The 20,322-nt window shown below is 36.2% G+C and overlaps 1 protein-coding gene across 5 annotated transcripts in view; it reads left to right on the top strand.

The window, feature by feature from the left end:
- The first annotated feature begins 329 nt into the window (after positions 1-329).
- ripk1l (receptor (TNFRSF)-interacting serine-threonine kinase 1, like) overlaps positions 330-20,322 on the top strand; it is a 38,828-nt gene continuing 18,835 nt past the window's right edge. For 3 of the 5 annotated variants that reach the window (XM_033992981.3, XM_033992979.3, XM_059014082.1), the window contains exons 1-5: positions 330-470; positions 16,472-16,657; positions 16,989-17,139; positions 17,414-17,551; positions 18,033-18,261. In XM_033992981.3, coding sequence (XP_033848872.2) covers positions 16,506-16,657; positions 16,989-17,139; positions 17,414-17,551; positions 18,033-18,261 — 670 coding nt within the window. In that variant the 5' untranslated portion in view covers positions 330-470; positions 16,472-16,505. Of the gene's footprint in view, positions 471-4,443; positions 4,464-16,471; positions 16,658-16,962; positions 17,140-17,413; positions 17,552-18,032; positions 18,262-20,322 lie in introns of those variants that run through there. The other 2 variants (XM_059014067.1, XM_059014074.1) reach the window with 2 other exon arrangements.

The raw sequence follows: 20,322 nt of genomic DNA, 5'->3' as shown, positions 1-20,322 counted from the left end.
ACGTAAGCATCCATTTCACAAATTTACATCACAAGTAATAGGAACTGCAATAAAAACACAAAGTTGCAAACACATTCATAAGGGAATGAAAGATAAACCTGAATTGCACGATGTGATAGAACCTTAACTACTGTATAACTACCACCACACTAACAAGTAGCATTTACATAAAATGTGCTACAAGCGTGTGCTACATATGGACGGTGTTTCTACTTCTTAAGATAACATTTAAATTAGTTTATACAGCAAACTGTATCAATGTAACTGGAATTAAACACGTAAAATGCAAAGAAAGTTAAATCCATGCCACAGACATTGATTAGCTAGGTCTAAGGGAAATAGTAACGCCTTTTACTGGAATTTAAAACACACAACGCAGTTTCACTTTCTATCGATCAACTGGCTTGTGAGGAGGAAATAAACACAGACTAAGAAGTTTAGAAAACAGCCCTAAAAACAAATGCATCAAAGTGAGTATAAGTGAATTATTCTTTTTTTAAATACACATTTTATTTTAGAGTGATGTGTTTCTTTAAACGTTGTCTGTGAATACAGCGTAGATAAACTTACGTGGGTGCGACGTGCTTTTCACATTAAAAGTACTCGGTACTGTCAGAAAAACCAACAACAACAACAACAACAATAATAATAATAAATGTTTTAGACAAATTCCTTTGATTTAGATTTGCCTTAAAATTCAAAATCAACATAGTGTAGTAGGGGTTACTACAACATGCACTAAACATAAGGCACTAAAGCAAACATAAAGCAAACTTTTCCAAATGTTAGTTATCTGGACTTTTCGCTGTTAAATATATTTTATACCTCCTGCATGTTCTTACCATTTATTTGATTACCAGTTTAATATCCTAGTATGATCTCTAACATTCCCTATGCAGTTGTTTTTATAATCTCAGCAACAACGCATACACGCTGACATGTTTGTAGTATAGCCATTTCTAAATCTAAATCTAAAAGCAGCCCAGTTCATATCAGTAGAAATGGTCTGGATAATCGTGATGCATATGGACATGTATAGGGGTGGACTTATATGGAAGATAAATGCATGTACTTAGTTCTAGCGAGACAGTTTTGTGTTAAAGTGTTAAAGGGAAAGAAAAGGTGGAAATCCATTAGAAATCCATCTACAATGTTTTTAAAATGTTACTAAGCCAACTTACCTAGCTACTATATAGTAATGCATAACTGTAAACAACTTAGCCTCTGTATGTGTTACGTTTTCTCATAATCGTACTTTAGACATCGTAGAGCTTTTTTGGCTAGGGATGGGCATTTCCGTACATTTTACTAATCTAATACATTTACGGAGAGATTAAACGATTACACTGTTATACTTTACATCAACACACTGGCTATAATGCTTACATAATATCAAAATTGAAGAAATAGATTAAAAAAACCAAAAAATAAAAACCTGTCGCGGTACTATTTGACAATGCTTCAAATTGAAAGTAGCTCTTTTTATAAACAGGAAGTGTACTGCAATTTAAGTGTAGTGCATAACGCCCAATTTATTCCAAACAACAATTAAAGGCAATTAATAACGTACAGATAATGAATCAATAAATTATGTCTTCATTTGACAACTATAAAATATAAATACACGTTTACATTAATCAAGTAACATATATTAAATATAAGTTCAGCTACATCATGACATCCATGGCATAAGCGCCAAGTTCGGGGGCAAAGGTGCATTTGCCCCTCCAGTTTTTTTTGTTTTTTTTTTAAACATATTTTGTACATATTTTTACGATATCACAACATAAGGAATACGCTTTTTGTGTATAGCTATTATGTACTATATATCAGTACAATAATACGACACAAAATGGACAATGATAATAGCCGAAAATAATCTTTTTTTTTTTTTTTTTTTTTTTTTTTTAATAAAGTAGGCGGCGCAAATATAGTATTAGGCGGTGGACTGCGCCGATCGACTGCATATTTTGAAAATCGCGCATTTATTGTCACAATTTGGGTTTTTTTTTAGCAGTCATTTTATACGTTTTAGCCTCTCGAAGTGCTTAACAAGGAAAACCCGACCATTCAACTCTCTGATTGGTTAAATGTTGTGTCACAGCACTCATGTGGTTCCAAGATTATTATTTTTTTTAACCCAGCGCGCGCAAGTGATCTACTCTGCTAGAAGCGCAATCAGTCCTTATTGTTAAAGGCACCTTAGCATCTGCAAGACCGGCGGATCGGGTTTCAGGCGGGCGGCGGCAGCCACCCAGCTTAAAAGGCCTGGGGAGAACCTTGATATATATATATATATATATATATATAATATGATCACGCAAAAGTGCACTTTTTAAAAAAAAATTAAAGAACTCAGGTCAAACTGACTGGTTGATCTTGCAGACTTCAGAGGCTTGGTGTACATCCTGGACCCACGATACCAAGTACCCAGCAGGAAACAATTCTCTGAGGTTATAATACCACAGATGTACACAAAGTCAAGGCTGAAGTGAAGCTATTTAAAGATTATATATATTTAAGGTACCAAATACTCTAATAGGACAAACACAATATAATATAAAGTATAACTTACTAAAGTTAATTACACGATATAAAACCGCACTTGATTGAGAGTGGCAATACTGCCCTGTGTCGAATTTTGACCTAGGGTTTTGTTACAGTTTGTCCGTGTGATACAAATATGTTTGTAATGAGACATAGTAAGTAAATACAGTATACCATAGAACAAAATGAAAAGGTTGTTTTGGATGTACATAAAAGGTTTAATTATTTAAATGGTTAACAATATATATTTCAGGATGTTTCGGACAGAAGGCCTTCTGCTGTGCAGAAAATGATGTATGGATACATAGCGTAGTGTGCATGGGGGTAAGGGTCAGGGCCGGTAGGTGATGCAGTCAAATATGAAAACATAAGCCCTACACCAGCTCCTGTAAGGGAGCCGGCTCTTTTGTACAGCGGTATTGGTGTTATGCTTCAGAGTGGGAGGTCCTGGGTTCACGTCCCACCTCCGCTTGTGAGAAACCCCTGCCTGCAGGAACCACGGTTTGTCACAAAATGTCTAAAATTTACATTACCTTTGTAATACTGAAATTTTACAGCAAACCACGATGATGAATAAGTTATATAGATTAAACAGATGATTACTTAACCATGTCTTATTACTAGCGTGTTTGTGTCACACGATTTAGTGTAAAATATTACAATAAATGTGTTATCTGGTCCGTAAATATGGTCTGGAATAATGCAGAAAATGTCACAAAAGTAGAATGTCTTTTACAACTTAAGTGAGCAATCTGAGCTGTTTAATTTGAGTGTAGTAACTATCAAGTAATTTTCTTAGGATTGTTTTTTTCAGATACAGATATAAACAGCTGCAATATTTTCAAATCTAAAAAGTAATAATATTATTAAATAATGAAACAGTCTGTAAGATAGTGTGGTCATGTGGCTGCAGGAAGCAGACAGGAGAAGCAATTGAAATGCAAATGAAATATTTATTTTCAGGCCCAAAACAAAACAAAAACAACAATTAGAATTAAATCAAACTATTTATAATATCAAACCATGGGCACACAGGACTGTAACTTTCAGACGTCTCTGAGCAAACTACTCACTAGGCTTCCAGTCACCACTCCCTTTTGAATTAGCCAGCCCTGGTATACCATTACCCACACTAGCCACTCCCCTATAGTCCAATACACTTTAGCCATAAGCAAAAGTAGCTTCAGTTCCCCTTTTGACTGGAATTCCTTATTATAAAACATTTGGGGTACTTCTTATTTAACCCTGAATACCGTACAGGGCCGACGTCAGGGGGGGTGCAAGGGACGCAACTGCACCTGGGCCCAGCCTCGGTGGGGGGGCGGGGGGGGGGCAGCCTGTGGGGTGGCCAGCCTCTGGGGGGGCCCAGCCACGAGTCCTTTTTTTTTCTGAGTCCACTTAAATTGTTGTCTGTTTTTCGTTAAGTACAGAAAACTACTATTCAGTATGTTAACGTAGCATTATTCCACAGGCTTCATTCGACTCCGTGAAGCAAACTTATTTAATTATATAGGGAGATGCAAAACTTTTGGCCATAGCTTTACTGCTAATTCACTGTATTCTAATAGATAAATTACAACTGTACATGCAATACTGGCAAAATACAATAAACTTAGCCTCGATTTAGGATGGTCTGTTCTTATATATTTGACCGATAATATTAAAGTTATAGTTTATTACATATGATGTAACTACTGCTTGGAACTTTTTTGTGTAAAAAAAATCACCACAATGCACAAACAGCATCGCCAAGTCACTGTCAGCCAAAAGGCTAAAATCTGTCACCAAGCTTTTATTTATTATTCAGTCTCCTATGTATGTTTCAGATTGCATCTGACTATAGTCTTTCCCTCACTGTCCTCTTTCTAGGCAATTATGAGGACTATCTCTATATGCTGCACTGGTTTTCATAAAAGGTAATGGCTGCAGATACCAGAATACATGATTCTAGTTGATCATTTTGGACCACTTTTTATATCAACAGAAATATTCTGTACATTAAAGTGATTCTGTATTCACATTTAGTTATTTTATATACGTTTGAACTGAATAATTCAGGAAGGATTTTTTTAAAATGTGAAAGGCAGGAAATAGTGGAGCAGCTCCAGCTCCAGAGCTCAGCTCAGAAAACTGCAAGCTCTGCTCTGACTCCAGGCCCCGGGGTTTGCTCCAGAGCTCTGGAGCCCGAACATGGCTAACCCTAGTATAAACACAGCAATACCATAAAAGCAATACCATAAACTCCTACGAAGGCACGCAACAGCCTGGGTAGTGTGATCATGATGTGATTATTTCAAATGAAAAACGTTACCCTGTGAAGAGCCATAGAGTAGGCATTTTTTTTTTCAATTTAGGTTAAAGTTTCCTTAATTAAGTTATTTATTTTAGTTTTATTTTAATTAAAATGTTATCCAGTAGATATGGATAAGTGGATAACTCGTGAACTTTGTCGAAAAGCTAATGACTCTAATGAACCAGGTCAGTTGTTTCCATGTACTAATGCTTATGTTTCTGAAACGTTAGAGGACTCAAAAACAAGTACTGAAAATGCTGCTGCCGCTACCTCAGATGCACCCCCATTAAAATTTAAATTAAAACATTAAAAAAAAAAGTTACCGTGGGAAAAATATATTTTTAACAGGAATGGATTAAAATATACTGGCGCATCTTTGATGAAGGGAAAAATAAAGTTATTTGTATATTCTGTCCTTTGTGCGAGAAACAGAATATGTTTACATGTTCAACTATTTTATTTGTTTCAAGGCTTTAAAAAAAAAAAGACAAGAGGAAACCTTTGTAACTTACTGTACTATTTGTTTTAATTTATAAAGTGCTTTTTGGTCTTATTTGAAGTTATGTATAAATTAACATGACAACACAAATAAGATTAATTCTTATATGTGAGCATAATTTATAGGGATTTTGAGTAAATACTGCTGTTTTGTAAGGATTTTTGTAAACCTCTAGATGGCGGTAATCACTTATTCGTGGAATGAATGGACTAATTTTAAAGACCATCTTAAACCATTACAAGAGAGCCACATGGCTGCATCCTATCACAAGTAGACATGGTGTTGTAAAAATAATTTTCAGATTTTGACTGGGTTTTAATGTTTCTTTTTTATTCACGTTATTTAGTGTATGTTACGCTTGTTAGTTTTCGTCTTACATGCGCTTTTAGATAACCTGTTTCACTCAAAAGCAGAATGACATTTTATTATTTTAATGACATTTTATTTTTACTTTTTTATTGTGATTGTGGTCCAGTGGTTAAAAAAGGGTCTTGTTACCAGGAGGTTTCGGGTTCAATCCCAGCTCATTCACTGACTCATTGTGTGTGACCCTGAGCAAGTCACTTAACCTCCTTGTGCTCCGTCCTAGAAACAAGGTTCTATTGTGACTCTGCCAGCAGCAGTTGTGATACATAGTTCACCCCCAAGTCTCTATAAGTTGCTTTTGATAAAAGTGTTTACTAAATGACAAAAATAATAAATAATAATTTACATTTAAGTTACTTACATAACTGTAAGGAATGCTGTGGATTATAACTTTTGAAGTTGGTATGTTATATGAATTTAGTATTTAGGATATGCCAGGGATAAAGAAAGTTAAAGTGCTCCCCCTAAGTCGGCACCTATGATGATAATTTAAGGTACAGAGTAGACTTTAAATCATTGAATGGCATTAAATAAAAGTCAGGTTAAAACAACAAAACATGTTTAATTTATTCATGTATTTATTTATTTAACCCTGTCCTTCCAGGATGATACATAGGGCTGTATTTTTTTCACTGTAAAAAATGACTTATTTTACAGAATTTCACGGTATAAAAATAGGTATTTAAATAGTAGAATATTTCGTTTTTTGTGTCCAAGTTTTAAAGACATTGTATATTCACCATCAGTCACTGAATTATCACTTTGTAGCAACAGACACTTGAAATGTACTGGACAGAACAGGGTCATTTTCGTACAGGGCTACCCAGACGTCTCTTTCTGACTCCGTCCCTGTCGCCAGAGTATTGTGCTATATTATGCTTTACATATTTACAAGTAGCTCAGTTATTACTGAAAAATCTGAACCTAATTTGTGTAAATTGACAAATGTTGTCTCTTTTTACGAAGACAACCACTAGAGCCTTTGTGTCTTGTTGTTTATAACGTGTATTAATAATATATCTTATCATTGCCATGATCCCCCCCCCGCCCCCCGCCCCCCGCCCCCTCGGCATCAGCCTGCCGTTCACAGAGACACACTCATCTCACTACCACAGAACACTGATGGGCCGTAGAAATACAAATTAATGAACAACGTTTAAACTGTTAAAACATAATAGTGCTTTACAATAAAATAATAAATGGTTGCTATAGACCAGTTTTAACCGTCACTTAGGAGTTTAATGCATATTTCAATATAAAATAAAAACTTTCGTAAACTAACATAACAATACACAGGAACACTATTACAATTGTAATGAGGCTTTTCTGACAGTCCTACCTCAAATGTTAAACATAAACAAAATTTAGAACATTAATTACCTGGCATAATGGCACTCTATGGGGTGCTTCTCTCTCTGTTATAAAGCGCTCACATTCCCTGTCTGCCACCTCAGAAGACCCTGTGCTAGACAAATTAGCAACACAAATAAATAAAATAAAATAAGGCGCACTGGAGGGGGGCCTCCCACAAAAGTACAGATTGGGTCAAAACCACACATGCTTTCATTAATTACAACCTTAACATAACATATTTCACACGAACCCGGATATTCTTAATAAAAAAAAATCTTGCGATCTTTCTACTGATTGAAAATTGCAGGTAAACTGGGAAGTGGGACAAAAAAAGCAGAGGATGCCCTGAAACGCCTACAAAGTTCCAACAAATCCTTGCATCGACGCAAGGCTAGTGCAACTCTGATATTGAAAATCGGACACAGTTGCACCCAAAAAGAATTGCGCAAACCTTGCTGCACTATCGTATCTCTTTTGAAAATGGGGCTCTTTGTTTGATGCAGCTAGTGTCTTTTTTGTTGAGGAATTTTTGAAATTGTGCAGCTCTCTGCAGTGTGCTCAGTCATTTACTGGTGTCGTTCTAATTGTTTTGCATGTGCAAGTATTTTCCACCAAGAAAGCAAGGAAATGCCCATCGCAAAACTCGTACGATATGCATAATTTGGCATTTTAGGCTACCTTTTAAATTACATTTTTCTACAATTAAGCAATATGAGAATATTAATTCTGTGCCACACATTGGGTATTGTAATTTCTTTTTAAGCCGTGCAACTTTGCAGGTGTCTTTTTTAAACTTGAATGTTAAATTGTTTTTTGTTAAATTTTTATTATTATTTTTTTAGTTTGTGTTTTTTTTCTTTTCGTTAGCACATTTTAACATAGTCATTATGTCATTAAAACGTGATAATTATTTCGTGAAAACGGAAACAAAAAACAGAATTTATCAGGCTTCAGAACATCATGCAGAATAATGCACTATTAATACATTGCAGACATAACTTGTTGTAATCCTAATTTGTTGCATCCTAGTTCATATTGAATTTTAGTAGTATTGTAGCATCTGCAGGAAAATGAAGGAGGCTCACACAGGATTTGCAGGTTCTCAAATTCACGGTTTATTAAGCCAGGACTCTACACTGGGCAGGTAAAAGCGTGCTGCTTTACTAGCCAGTGGTACACTTACAGCTGTGCAGTGTAGTGCTACTCAGACTGTGACAAATAATAAAAGAAAACACACTGTTTCGGCTGTGTGCTACAGCCACTAGTGCAGTCTCTGGTTCCTTGTTTCTGTAGTCCCACTTTTCTTCTGCTCTCCTTGGCTGTTTCTGTTGCACTTTTTCTCTCACTCCAGCTTGTCGCTCCATCTCAGCAGCAGCAGCCCGCTACATATCCCCATGTCCAGGGCACGCCTACGGTTCACCAGCCACCAATCCCAAGCAGACCCGGCTTCCCCCTCTTGATCCCCTGATGGTTGCAACATCTCATCCCTTGGTTTGTACCAACAATGTTGCAACTGGGTATTACTCGCGCAGCAAGCCAAGCTCCTGATTGGTGCCGATTCACCCGTCTCTGACGTCCCTGAACACCTGCTGCAATTAAACTGTTGATCCTGGGTCACAGAACCTTCCCGAACGCAGTTACAGCAGACCCCGGCTTGTTACAGTATTATTTGCACTTACTGTAAACTGTATTTATTAAGCTTGCATTGTAACCCTGTATTGCCCTGTAACACCTGTTAGTCACCTTGTGCCAAATAAATACATAAATAAATAATGCTATATCTCACTAGCTCAAGTAAATATTCACAACTCAGGAAATGTTGGAATGTTTAGTGCATTTGGATGGAATTGTTATGCATTAGAACACTTAGGCGAAAGCACCAATCTAATAGACGTGGCTCTGTATTTAATGCAAGAAATTGAACAATCTGGACAATTACATTGATACAGATTAATGCACTTGAAATGCATTCAAATAGGATTTGTTGTCAGCCAGAATGACATTAGACTATTTGTTTAATATTGCTGGCTCCCAAGGTGTTCAATTAAGGCACAGAACATACCACAACTCAGGCCCTGATTTTCTGTGGCATCTTGATTCCTGAGTGAAACCCTGTGGAAGGATGGATATTCTAGATCAGTGATTCCCAACCTTTTTCAATGTAGGGACTACGTTGATGTTTGGATTTTACCCATGGACCACTTGCCAAACATTTTGTCATATCAGCATTTTGAAACTACATTTTATGTGTAAATGCATACTTACATGTAGAAAGTAAAGCATTTATATAACGTACCAAACTTAATTAGATTCCTGGGCTTGAATCTTCAAGGAATATTGTCATTTTGCGCATTGACAGCAGCTGATGGCAAAGTTCCTGTTTCCTTTAATTTTTTTCCCATTCTGAATGCTTTGTAGATAAATGGCGTTCATTGCGTGTTTAAGAGTTTCGTTTGACAAAACCTCCTGATAAATGATGCACTGGGGCATTGGGTCGTCCTCGGATCCAGCAAATGTAAATGCCAGTGCTGGTCCCAGCAACTGTTGCCTCATGTAGCAAATTAATCTATCCATTTCTAATGCCAACTTTGCTTGCTGTACATATAGAAAACACTGGAATACGAAGAGGTGGGTGGGAAGCAATTTGAAAAATAAAAAAAAAATGATTGAGTGTACAGGATGTTACTTACTAGGGATGGGAATTTTAAATGTATAAGAAGTGGTTAAACATCCCAGTGAATACGTATAACACGATTTTAAAAGGATTTATATATATATATATATATATATATATATATATAAATTCAGGGAATGCATACGTGTAAATAAATTATGTATCGGCTTTAATTTACCAGTACTCTTTTACACAAATCGTTTGTTTAAAAAAAATAAATTAAAAGAAAAATTCTTGATATCAGTGTAATTTGTCAACAGAAGGGGATATTTAATATATATATATTGTATAATAATACAAATGCTTTTTAAAAGACCAAATTCCCATGTTATAACATAATAATTATCTTGTGAAAACTAAAATGATTATTACGCTTTAACGTTACGTGCTGATTTCTTTGTTTGCTCTACATGCCAGCTATACGCTTCCTTAGAAATCGACTGAAGTTTAAAATTGATTATAGCCTGTAATGTATGTGTGACGTGTACATTATTTCAAGTTGTGTCAAGGTGAATGATAGTTCTGGAACTCTTAATACAATCCAGCTGTAGAAATTAAAGTTGTACTTGACTATTAAAGAGTTAACACAAAACTGATGAACAAATCAGCTTCTACAGAATTGAGAAAAATGTGCTTATTTTAAGTACCGGTGTAGGACCAGAAAGTGGTACATTGTCAGAATATGGTACTTGTACCAAAACTTGACCTGTGTATTGCCAGAAAATGAGTGACTACTGCACAGACAAACGAACACTACAAACAAGACAAACTGTAATTCACCCACAACATCATATATGTTTACAATTTTTGATAACCCAATTTGTTGCTCATCAGTTAAAGTCACATACATTTTCTGAACTGTGAAAAAATATATATGAAAAAGAACTTTAAGGGCCAAACTCAGTATGTCGTACCCTGTTCAGATGGGCGTATCCTTGTTTTCTGAGCTAAAATCATTTGCGCATGCCTGGGCAAGCGCAGTACACGGTGTACCACTTTTTAACATGTACCACAAAATAACACCTATTATTTTGAATTTTCAGATTTATTTTTTCCTGATTTCGGATTTTTCAGTTTTAAGAATCTGTAATTTGTTAGTTTGTTTTTTATAACCACAAGTGTTTGATACATTGACAGCAATGATAAACTATACCATTTCAAAATAGATTTAATGTTTTCATTAGTAATTAATGACAAACAATGTAAATAATAGCACTTAGTAATATATCCCTGAGAGCTTTGGGGGAAAAAAATGCAGCAACTAGACCCTACATTCTGCAGTCGTCATTACAGTACTATCTGCTCAGAATAACGAGAGGCACGAGAGGCAGCGCCTTTTTTTTACAGTTAAAATCATGGTCGTGTATGGTGGCTGAGAGGTGCAAAAATAGTTTTTTCATGCATTCCCATGTGTGTTTCTTGAATCCTCTTGTCATACAAACACAGTGCTATTTCAATGTCATTTAAATATATATTTAAACAAACAATATCCATATATATATATATATATATATATATGGATATTGTTTGTTTAAACTGATTTTGTGGTAATGTCCTCGGGTGCCTAATTCCGTTTTTTTCTCTTTATTCTGCGATTCCGTCTGTGTTTTCCGCAACGCGGATTTCATAGGACCCTATATTAGACACTGATTTATAAATACTGCATTATCCATTTACTATAAACATCTGGGGATTATGTGTGTGTGTCTATATATATATATATTTATATATATATATATATATATATATATATATATATATATATATATATATTTGTAAGCATGTATGTGTGTACGTAGTATATATATATGTGCAACTTTGACAGTGAAACACACATCAGAAAGTGGTACATTCATTAGTGCTGGAAATATACATGTACCGCTTTTGACAGCAGTGAACATCCATCAGAAACTGGTACATACATTAAAGTGCTGGAAATACACATGCACTGCTTTTTGACATCACTGAAACAAATGTGTTCATGCATTCAAACTACTTGAAATAGAAATGGATTACTTTGGCAGCAGAAAAATGCCTGTAAGAGCATGATTTATTGAACATGTACCAGCGTTTGACAGTGTACTAATATATGACACAGGTCACGTTTTGGTATGATTACCACTTTCTGACACTACAGCAGAAGCAAATAAAACCTGCCGCCAGGTTCCTAAATGCAGTGTAACAAGTGGTGCATCAATAAAACAAACGTTTGCTATAATTGTTTGCTACATGTCCTTAAGCTGTTCATATAGCTCAGTCTTTTATTGCAAAGTGTACATTTTACTGTTTTAGTGTTTACTTTGGTAAAATGTCCCCAACAAAACAGTTTTAATTTTTATTTTGTGTTCTATTCGGTATTGGCTTACTTATTATTACTAATTACAGCGGCTAAAGTATAGCCTAAATAGTTATTATACCAACAATACGCTGCATTGTATATCTCTTTTTTCTAAAATACCTCTATTTTGTAGTGTTGTGTATTAATTCAGTTAAATATTGTTTTAATACATGCAATGGTGCATTCCAACCACCTCTGCTACCCAGAGCTTCAGTATTTAAGAACTTTCGGCTAGTGCTTCCTTCAAAGCCTATATACAAACATGTAAATAGATGAAACCAAAGTAGTAACTATATTTTCACAGATTACAGAATAAGCCCATGCATCTATTTTATATGGTAACTAATAATGAATGAGCCAGTATAACCAAATTGTAAAGAAGGAGAAAAGCTACCTAATCTACTATAAAAAAAAAAAAGCCAACAAGCCCTGGTTTCTGGGGAAGTATACTGCACATAATGACTTTTCTGTGGAAGAATGTAATAAACAGTCACCAAGTAATTACATTTTAGTAAAAACTGATCATGACTATAGTCAGTGCTTAATTTGTGCCGGGGCAGAGACTCGGCACCTCTTCAGTTATGAAAGTTAAAAATGTCATACAATTTTTTGCTATCGGATGCGTTTTTTCTTATTAAAAAAAATAATTATTGCGTGTACTAAAGTGTAAGGCCTGGCCGATGCCTAATTTTACACTATCAATATATCGTTCTCCAAAAAAGCTGATGCATCGATTCATCGACGTTATGAAAGGTTAAAAAATAAACAAACAAAAAAAAAAACGCAGTAATACTTGTGGAGTTGTTAATTACTGTGTAACATTGCAAGTGACGCTTTAAAAACTATTATGCATATTAAATTGATTACATCAGTTTATGCATATACAGTAGTAATTCTATATCTTTGAGCTAATATATATATATATATATATATATATATATATATATATATATATAATATAAAATCTAATAGATGTGCTTCAGTGAGTTACAGGAAAATGTTGACACCCTGGGATCCTTCAAGATGCTGCTTGATGAGATTCTGGGATCAATAAGCTACTAACAACCAAACGAGCAAGATGGGCCGAATGGCCTCCTCTCGTTTGTACTTCTTATGTTCTAAAATAATTCCTTCTAAGGTTTCTCTAATGCCATAAATTATGAGACCTAAGGTCTCCCCTGCCAGTCTCAAGTCTGCCCCGGACTTGCTGACCAGGCTACAGTCCGACGAGCGCGTGCCGGGGTACCTACATCCCACTTGACACCAATGTAGCGTGCACGGGGGAAGGCAGCAGCAGGGCTGGTAGGTGACAAAATCACACACAGAGACATAAGCCCAATATACGCTCCTTGCAAAGAAGCCGACTGTTATGTACAGCGGTATCGGCGCTATGCTTTAGTGCAAGAGGTCATGGGTTCGCGCGCCCACCCTCCGCCTGTGTGTGGAGTGCCTTGCCCTGTGTGATGCACCTGCCTGCATTAACCGAAATCGCTACTATATATATATATATAGATAGATAGATAGATAGATATATTATTTGTGTTGATTTGTACCAGTTTGCTGTCAAAGCAAAATACATTTTAAAAAAAGTAGTTTAAATACATAACCAGTCAGAGTAACAGTCAATCAAGAGAAAAACTACTTAGGACATTTTAATAAAACGCAAAACAATAATAGCAGTGTGTTTCTAAAATGCAGATGTGAAAGACAACATTTCCCCTTTTCATCCCAATCCAATAATTTCGTTTATATTACGAAGTAGTTTTCAGCAATAAAACGTGTAAAACTGGTTCCACTATTCCCTGCATCCTCTTTATTAAAAAAAAGAGATGTGGTTGAAAACGTAGATTTTGATATGGTATGCTTTTTACAAATGCACATTTTTAAAGACTAGTGCGACCTCTGCAGCTCTAATGGTCGCGCAAATTAGTTGTTACGGGGGTATCCCAAACTTTACTTTTTGTACTTTTCTTTCTTGCCGTCTTTAAAAAACAATTGTCAAACATCAAAAGGCATCAGTAAACCCTCAGGGGCGGGGCAGGGGGGAGAAGGTGAGCTCAATCGCCTGCAGATTCAGTGAGTCAGACCTGAGGGGAGCGGTCTGCGCTTAATGCAAAAAATAATAGCCGAGTCCAAATTTAATAAATAAATAAATAAAAACTATTTTCTTTGCTTAAACACTTTACACAAAAACGATAGCTGTCAAACCTTAGCCTACTAAATTAAGACAGTCCGCTGCCCGGGACGTTCGTACTTTTAATTACTTTATGATTTCAGCTATGTGCCTGTAGTTGTAAGATGACACTACTTGGTTTGATTGATTAAATGAGTAGTACACAACAAGCTTCAATGTGAAAGCTGAACATTAAGTTCAATAAAGAACAACACGAAGTTTTTAATGAAAATACATATTGTAGCCTACTTCACTAAAGTAAAAAAAAGGTGGTGAGTGATGTGGGTGAGAGACTGACTGTCAAGGCAGTACTTAGTGGCAAAATGTCCGTGTTTATTAAAAAATTAAATAATAAAGCCGTCCCTCTACCAGCGGTTGTATCAAAGGGGTACACAACATTGTTACAGAACTGATATACAGAACTGTAGACATACTGAAACACACTAATTATTAAAAAAAAATACCGTAATCTCGTGCTGAATACAAATGTTTTGTAATCTTTTTTTTTAAAAAAAAAACGCTGTTTTAACAACAACAGCAGGCAAAAAAAAAAAAAAAAAAACGGCACGTATTTTTAAACCACAACACAATCGTAATACTAATATGTTTAATACATGAGCTTTACAAGTCACACGAATGCAGTTTGCTTAAAAAGCGTCATATAATTATTTTTACAACAGTCACAATCCTGAATCTTGCAAGAAAACCGCGCGTGTAAGCCATTGAAAAGACGCTTTGGATGGACTGAGAGCGTCATAGACAGAACTATTCAAAATCGCTTGCTCTATTAAAGACAATTGAAAGGACGAAGCTCGCATGGTTATTCACAGAGAATCCCTCCCCAAAACAGCGGACATTTTAGTATAAGTCGAGCTGATCAGCTTGTTCTGCAGTAATGTGCTTTGTTTACTTAAAATAACCACGTGGACATGCAATTGCAAGTGTAGCCAGGCAACCACAGGGAAACATGCGTGTTGTAGTTATGTCGAGCTAGTAAATAAATAAAAAATAATAATAAATAAAACTACAACAAGCAGAACTTCAAAAGCGCATCACGTTCTGGTTGTCCCTTTAGAACTGCAGTGCTCTCTGTCACTCACGCTGTCAGACAGCGTAAAGACGTGAAGCAGGCAGCAGTGATGTACCGTGTACTTGTGTATTTATGTTTTTGTCTTTTAAATATAACAGGTATGTGCCTCACACTACAGTATAAAAAGACATATACTGTAAACTAAGGAAACATTTTTTGAAGAACTGTTGCCGCTGCTCAACTCTGGGAAAGAAATGCACCACACGCGCGCTCACTAAGTACGAGAAAAATGACTGTAATCTCTGCCCTAATGTTGTTTATTTATTTAGAATAACCTTGTGGACATGCAGGCATATACAGAGCTGTAGACATACTGAAACACACTAATTATTTGAAAAAAATACCGTGATCTCGTGCTGTATACAAATGTTTTATAATCATTTTTTTTTAAAAAACGCTGTTGTAACTGAGAATAGCAGGAAAAAAAAACGCACTTATTTTTAAACCAGAACACAATAGTAATACTAATATGTTTAATACATGAGCTTTACAAGTCACACGAATACAGTTTGTTTAAAAATCGGGGGGGGGCTTTGAAGTGTATCTTTCATTAACTGGTTATTTCAGTTAAATAAATACCAGCTGACCAGCTTCTCTGCTATAATGTTAAAAGTAATCTCGTGGAGTCATTTTGACGGCTTGTTACAACACATGCTTTTATTATTAATATAACCTACAATGGCTATATGGCCCTATATGCGCTAATTTTGAAAATAAAGCCTTTTATATTTATTTTTTCATTTAAATACGATGTTTCTGCCAAACAAATGTTAGATATGATGTTTATAAATAAAACTTTTGAGTTGTATCTGATAGTTTTTTTTGGGGGGGGGGGGGGGGGGGGCACTTTGCAAGCGTATCTTTAATTAACTGGTTATTTCATTTAAATAAAAGTATATACAGAACGGTTAAGAATCTTAAGGACGGTATTATTGTCATTGCTTGCCCCCAGCACCTCTTTCTGTACAAATTAAACTGTGTACAGTATCAGGCATGAAAACATATCATGTTTTAAATTAAAAATGTATGTTTTTTAGCGACAGATAAGACAATTATTTTGTTAGCTACAATCACTTTAAATAGAATGAAGAAAATGTTTTGCTACAGTATGACTAATAGTCTTGTTTTTCCTCTGAAGTATTTTAATAAGGTAACATACTTGAAGAAGAGCCATGGCATTGGACTGTATCCGCATGAGCTCCAAAGAGTTCACCAAGAAGGAGTTTCTGGACTATGGCGGATTTGGGAAGGTTTCACTGTGTCTTCATGAGACGCACGGCTTTGTGGTGTTAAAAACAGTCTACACAGGACCTCTATGCACTGAGTAAGTCATGGGGTTTGTAGTACTGTTTTGAGGGATAACCATGGGAGAGACTGCATTGAACTACAGTATCAGCTTGAAGTCTTTAACATCTACTCTATGATATACTTAGCAGAAAATTCATTATGTGTGTACTGCACAGTGACAAATTGCACATATGAGTAGGTAGTATGTTTCCTGCTATGATAATACCCTGCCCTGCACAAACCATTTTAAGAGATGAATCTTTTGTAGCTGTGGAATGTGTGTTAGATCTTTGTAGAATTTTAGGTACCCAGATCTTTAGATCACTGTTATGATATGGTTAGTGTATCATGTTTGTTTCCTGCCGCAGCTCCCAAGCCCTCCTGGAAGAAGGTGAAATAATGAACAGACTGAATCATGAAAGGATTGTAAAGCTGCTTGGTGTGATTTTAGAGGAAGGCAACCACGCCCTTGTGATGGAATACATTCCCAAAGGCAACCTGCTCATGATGCTCAAAAATGTTTGTATTTAAAGAGGATCTGTGGTGTTGCTTATTTTTAAAAGAAAAAAAATACTTTGCTTTTATTTCCATTTAATACATTTTTTTTAAATGTTATGCAATAAATTAAACATATCTTCACTTTTTGTACTCCAGTTACAATTATATTAGCAGAAGGCTTGAATTAGGCTTTGGTGAAAATATTTTTTCCTATGAAAATCTTGTCATGAAAATTACCTAGATAACAGAAAAAAATAACATTTCGGTAATGCAGTCCTTGTTTTCTTTGCTTCAGGTATCCGTGCCAATTTCCATAAAGGGAAGAATCATTTTAGAGATCATTGATGGGATGGCTTACTTAACCCAGAACAGCATCATACACAAGGACCTTAAACCTGAGAATATCTTAATTGATAAAGATGTTCATGTAAAGGTACTGTCTTACACAAATAAAACAATGGTTTTGCAGGGCTTGTAGTTCACTATTACTAACCATGCACTTACTGTACTATTGTACAGACAACTTATGACTAGATCTAAGCAAGTTACATTCTTTACTTACAAAGTAGAAAATGAATACTTTGGAAACAAATTGGAACTGCAGGTACTGTCAATGTTCTATAAATGTACACATGTAAATGGTACACATACTACATTTACGTTGATATTTTTAACTATATGATGAGAAATACAAATTTTGCAGTGCAACTAGATTTTGAATTTTAGTTGATCGAGGGTTCTTAGGAATGTTTCTCTGAATATGATTTGCATAATGATTTAGTACTAAAGTTTGTGCCCATGTAGATCTTATGACAGAGAAACTTCAGCGCCACGCATATTTTTTTCTTATTTTATCTTTTGTGGGTGATGTGGATGTTGCTTATATACTTTGTCTGGTTTTCTTACTGATGAAGATTGCAGACCTCGGACTGGCCACCTGTAAAGCCTGGAGCAAATTGACCAAGGAGGAGTCCAGAAGGCAGAGCCGCTCACGTAGAAAACCGCAGAGCAACGCAGGCACTCTTTATTACATGGCCCCAGAACACCTGAACAGCATCAACAGCAGATCCACTGAAAAATCAGACATATACAGTTTTGGCATTGTAGTCTGGGTCATTCTGGCAAATAAGGAGCCATACGAGAGTAAGTACAAACCTTCGGGATCCAGCACTGATTTGTATTTGGTCTTGGTTTTTGTAATGCACGATTAAAAATATCTGCATATTATTATTATTATTATTATTATTATTATTTATTTATTTATTTCTTAGCAGACGCCCTTATCCAGGGCGACTTACAATCGTAAGCAAATACATTTCAAGTGTTTCAATACAAGTAATACAATAAGAGCAAGAAATACAAACAGGATACAAACAGATGAGTTCTACAGGTGCTGTTTGAAGAGGTGAGTCTTAAGGAGGCGCCGGAATGTGGTCAGGGACTGGGCAGTCCTGACATCTGTAAGAAGGTCATTACACCACTGCGGAGCAAGGGTGGAGAAGGAGCGGGCTCTGGAGGCAGGGGAGCGTAGCGGAGGTAGAGCTAGTCTTCTAGTGCAGGCGGAGCGGAGAGGTCGAGTGGGGGTGTAGGGAGAGATGAGGGTCTGGAGGTAGCTGGGTGCAGTCTGGTCAAGGCATCTGTAGGCTAGTACAAGAGTCTTGAACTGGATGCGAGCGGTGATCGGGAGCCAGTGGAGCGAGCAGAGTAGTGGAGTAGTGTGGGCGAAGCGAGGCAGAGAGAACACCAGGCGGGCAGCAGAGTTCTGGATGAGCTGGAGCGGACGGGTGGCGGACGCAGGGAGGCCAGCCAGGAGGGAGTTGCAGTAGTCTAGGCGGGAGAGTACCAGGGCCTGGACCAGGAGCTGGGTAGCATAGTTAGTGAGGAAGGGTCGGATTCTTCGGATGTTGCTCAGGAAGAATCGGCAAGTACGTGCCAGAGTGGAGATGTGCTGGGAATAAGAGAGGCAGGGGTCCAGGGTGACTCCAAGGTTCTTAGCGGAGGAAGAGGGAGAGAGTGTGGTAGATTCCAGAGGAACAGAGATAGAGAGATCAGAGGAGGGGGAGGAGGGAAAGAAAAGGAGGTCATAAAATGACATCCACTGATACTGGCAAGTTTATTGTAAAATCTCGTTGTGGTTAGAAAGAATAGGATAGGGTGACCAGATTTTCAAATCTCAAAACCGGGACACATTATTAAATAATTGCTAAGACTAATTAAACCATTTAAACATAGCCTATTTTAATGGTTATTTAAATAGCCATCCTCTCACTCTTAGTATTATCTTTTTTTTAAGTAGCTACCTAATGTCTGTACACTCCTGGGTGTATAATTTGTGGCTAATTAGTTTAAGTAGCCATATTGTGTTACATGTATTGCATACTTTTATATTGAGTTCAATAATAATAATAATAAATTAAATGATTCAAAATAAATTTGGGCATTTTTCTTTCTTTCTTTTTTTACTCACAGGCTGTATTTATTGAGGTTGTTGATGTAGTTTTACATGGTGGATTCGGATGCTTGCAACCTCTAGCTGTTGTGTCTGGGCTAAATCCCGCCAGAATTGAACAGCTACAAATTACCATATTGCATATAATTGTAGATTCATATTGAATATAAACTAAATGAAAGTGCATGGCACACTAAGGAATATGCACGTATGTCTGTGTTAATCACTTTATAAAAATAATGTTCATGATTACCCTAGTACCTTGTTTTTTAATGTTATTTTGTTTTCAGGGCAGGTGCCACAAACTCAAAGCAGTTGTTTACGTTATTTTGACAAAAGTTATTTAGATTGTGTCACACTACAGGAAGAGGCTGAAAATCATTTAAAGATTTTGAGTAAAATGTCGGGACACCGGGACCTTTGATGAAAAATCGGGTCTATCCCGGCTAAACCCGGACATCTGGTCCACCCTAGAATAAGATCAAGTGCATTTTCTTCAGGAAGAATAAAAACAGCATTTTCGATATAAACATTGCCACTGTCATTTTCACTTGCTCATTTTAGTGTTATAATTCTTATATGAGTTATTGTAACATATGAAGCTGCTGCTTAGAAAAATCTACATTTGGGCAAAATGGATTCATGATCAGTAAAACAATGTGAATTTTATGTAATTGTATTTATTTTGACACATGATTAAGGCTGATTTTCGGTTTTAGCTGATAAAAACCAATAAAACACCCCTCGATACAAAA

Source organism: Acipenser ruthenus, chromosome 3 (assembly GCF_902713425.1).
Source record: "Acipenser ruthenus chromosome 3, fAciRut3.2 maternal haplotype, whole genome shotgun sequence".
NCBI classification, from domain to species: Eukaryota; Metazoa; Chordata; class Actinopteri; order Acipenseriformes; family Acipenseridae; genus Acipenser; species Acipenser ruthenus.
Note: the sequence above shows the minus strand (reverse complement) of the source record. Positions and strands in the feature narration are given on the sequence as shown.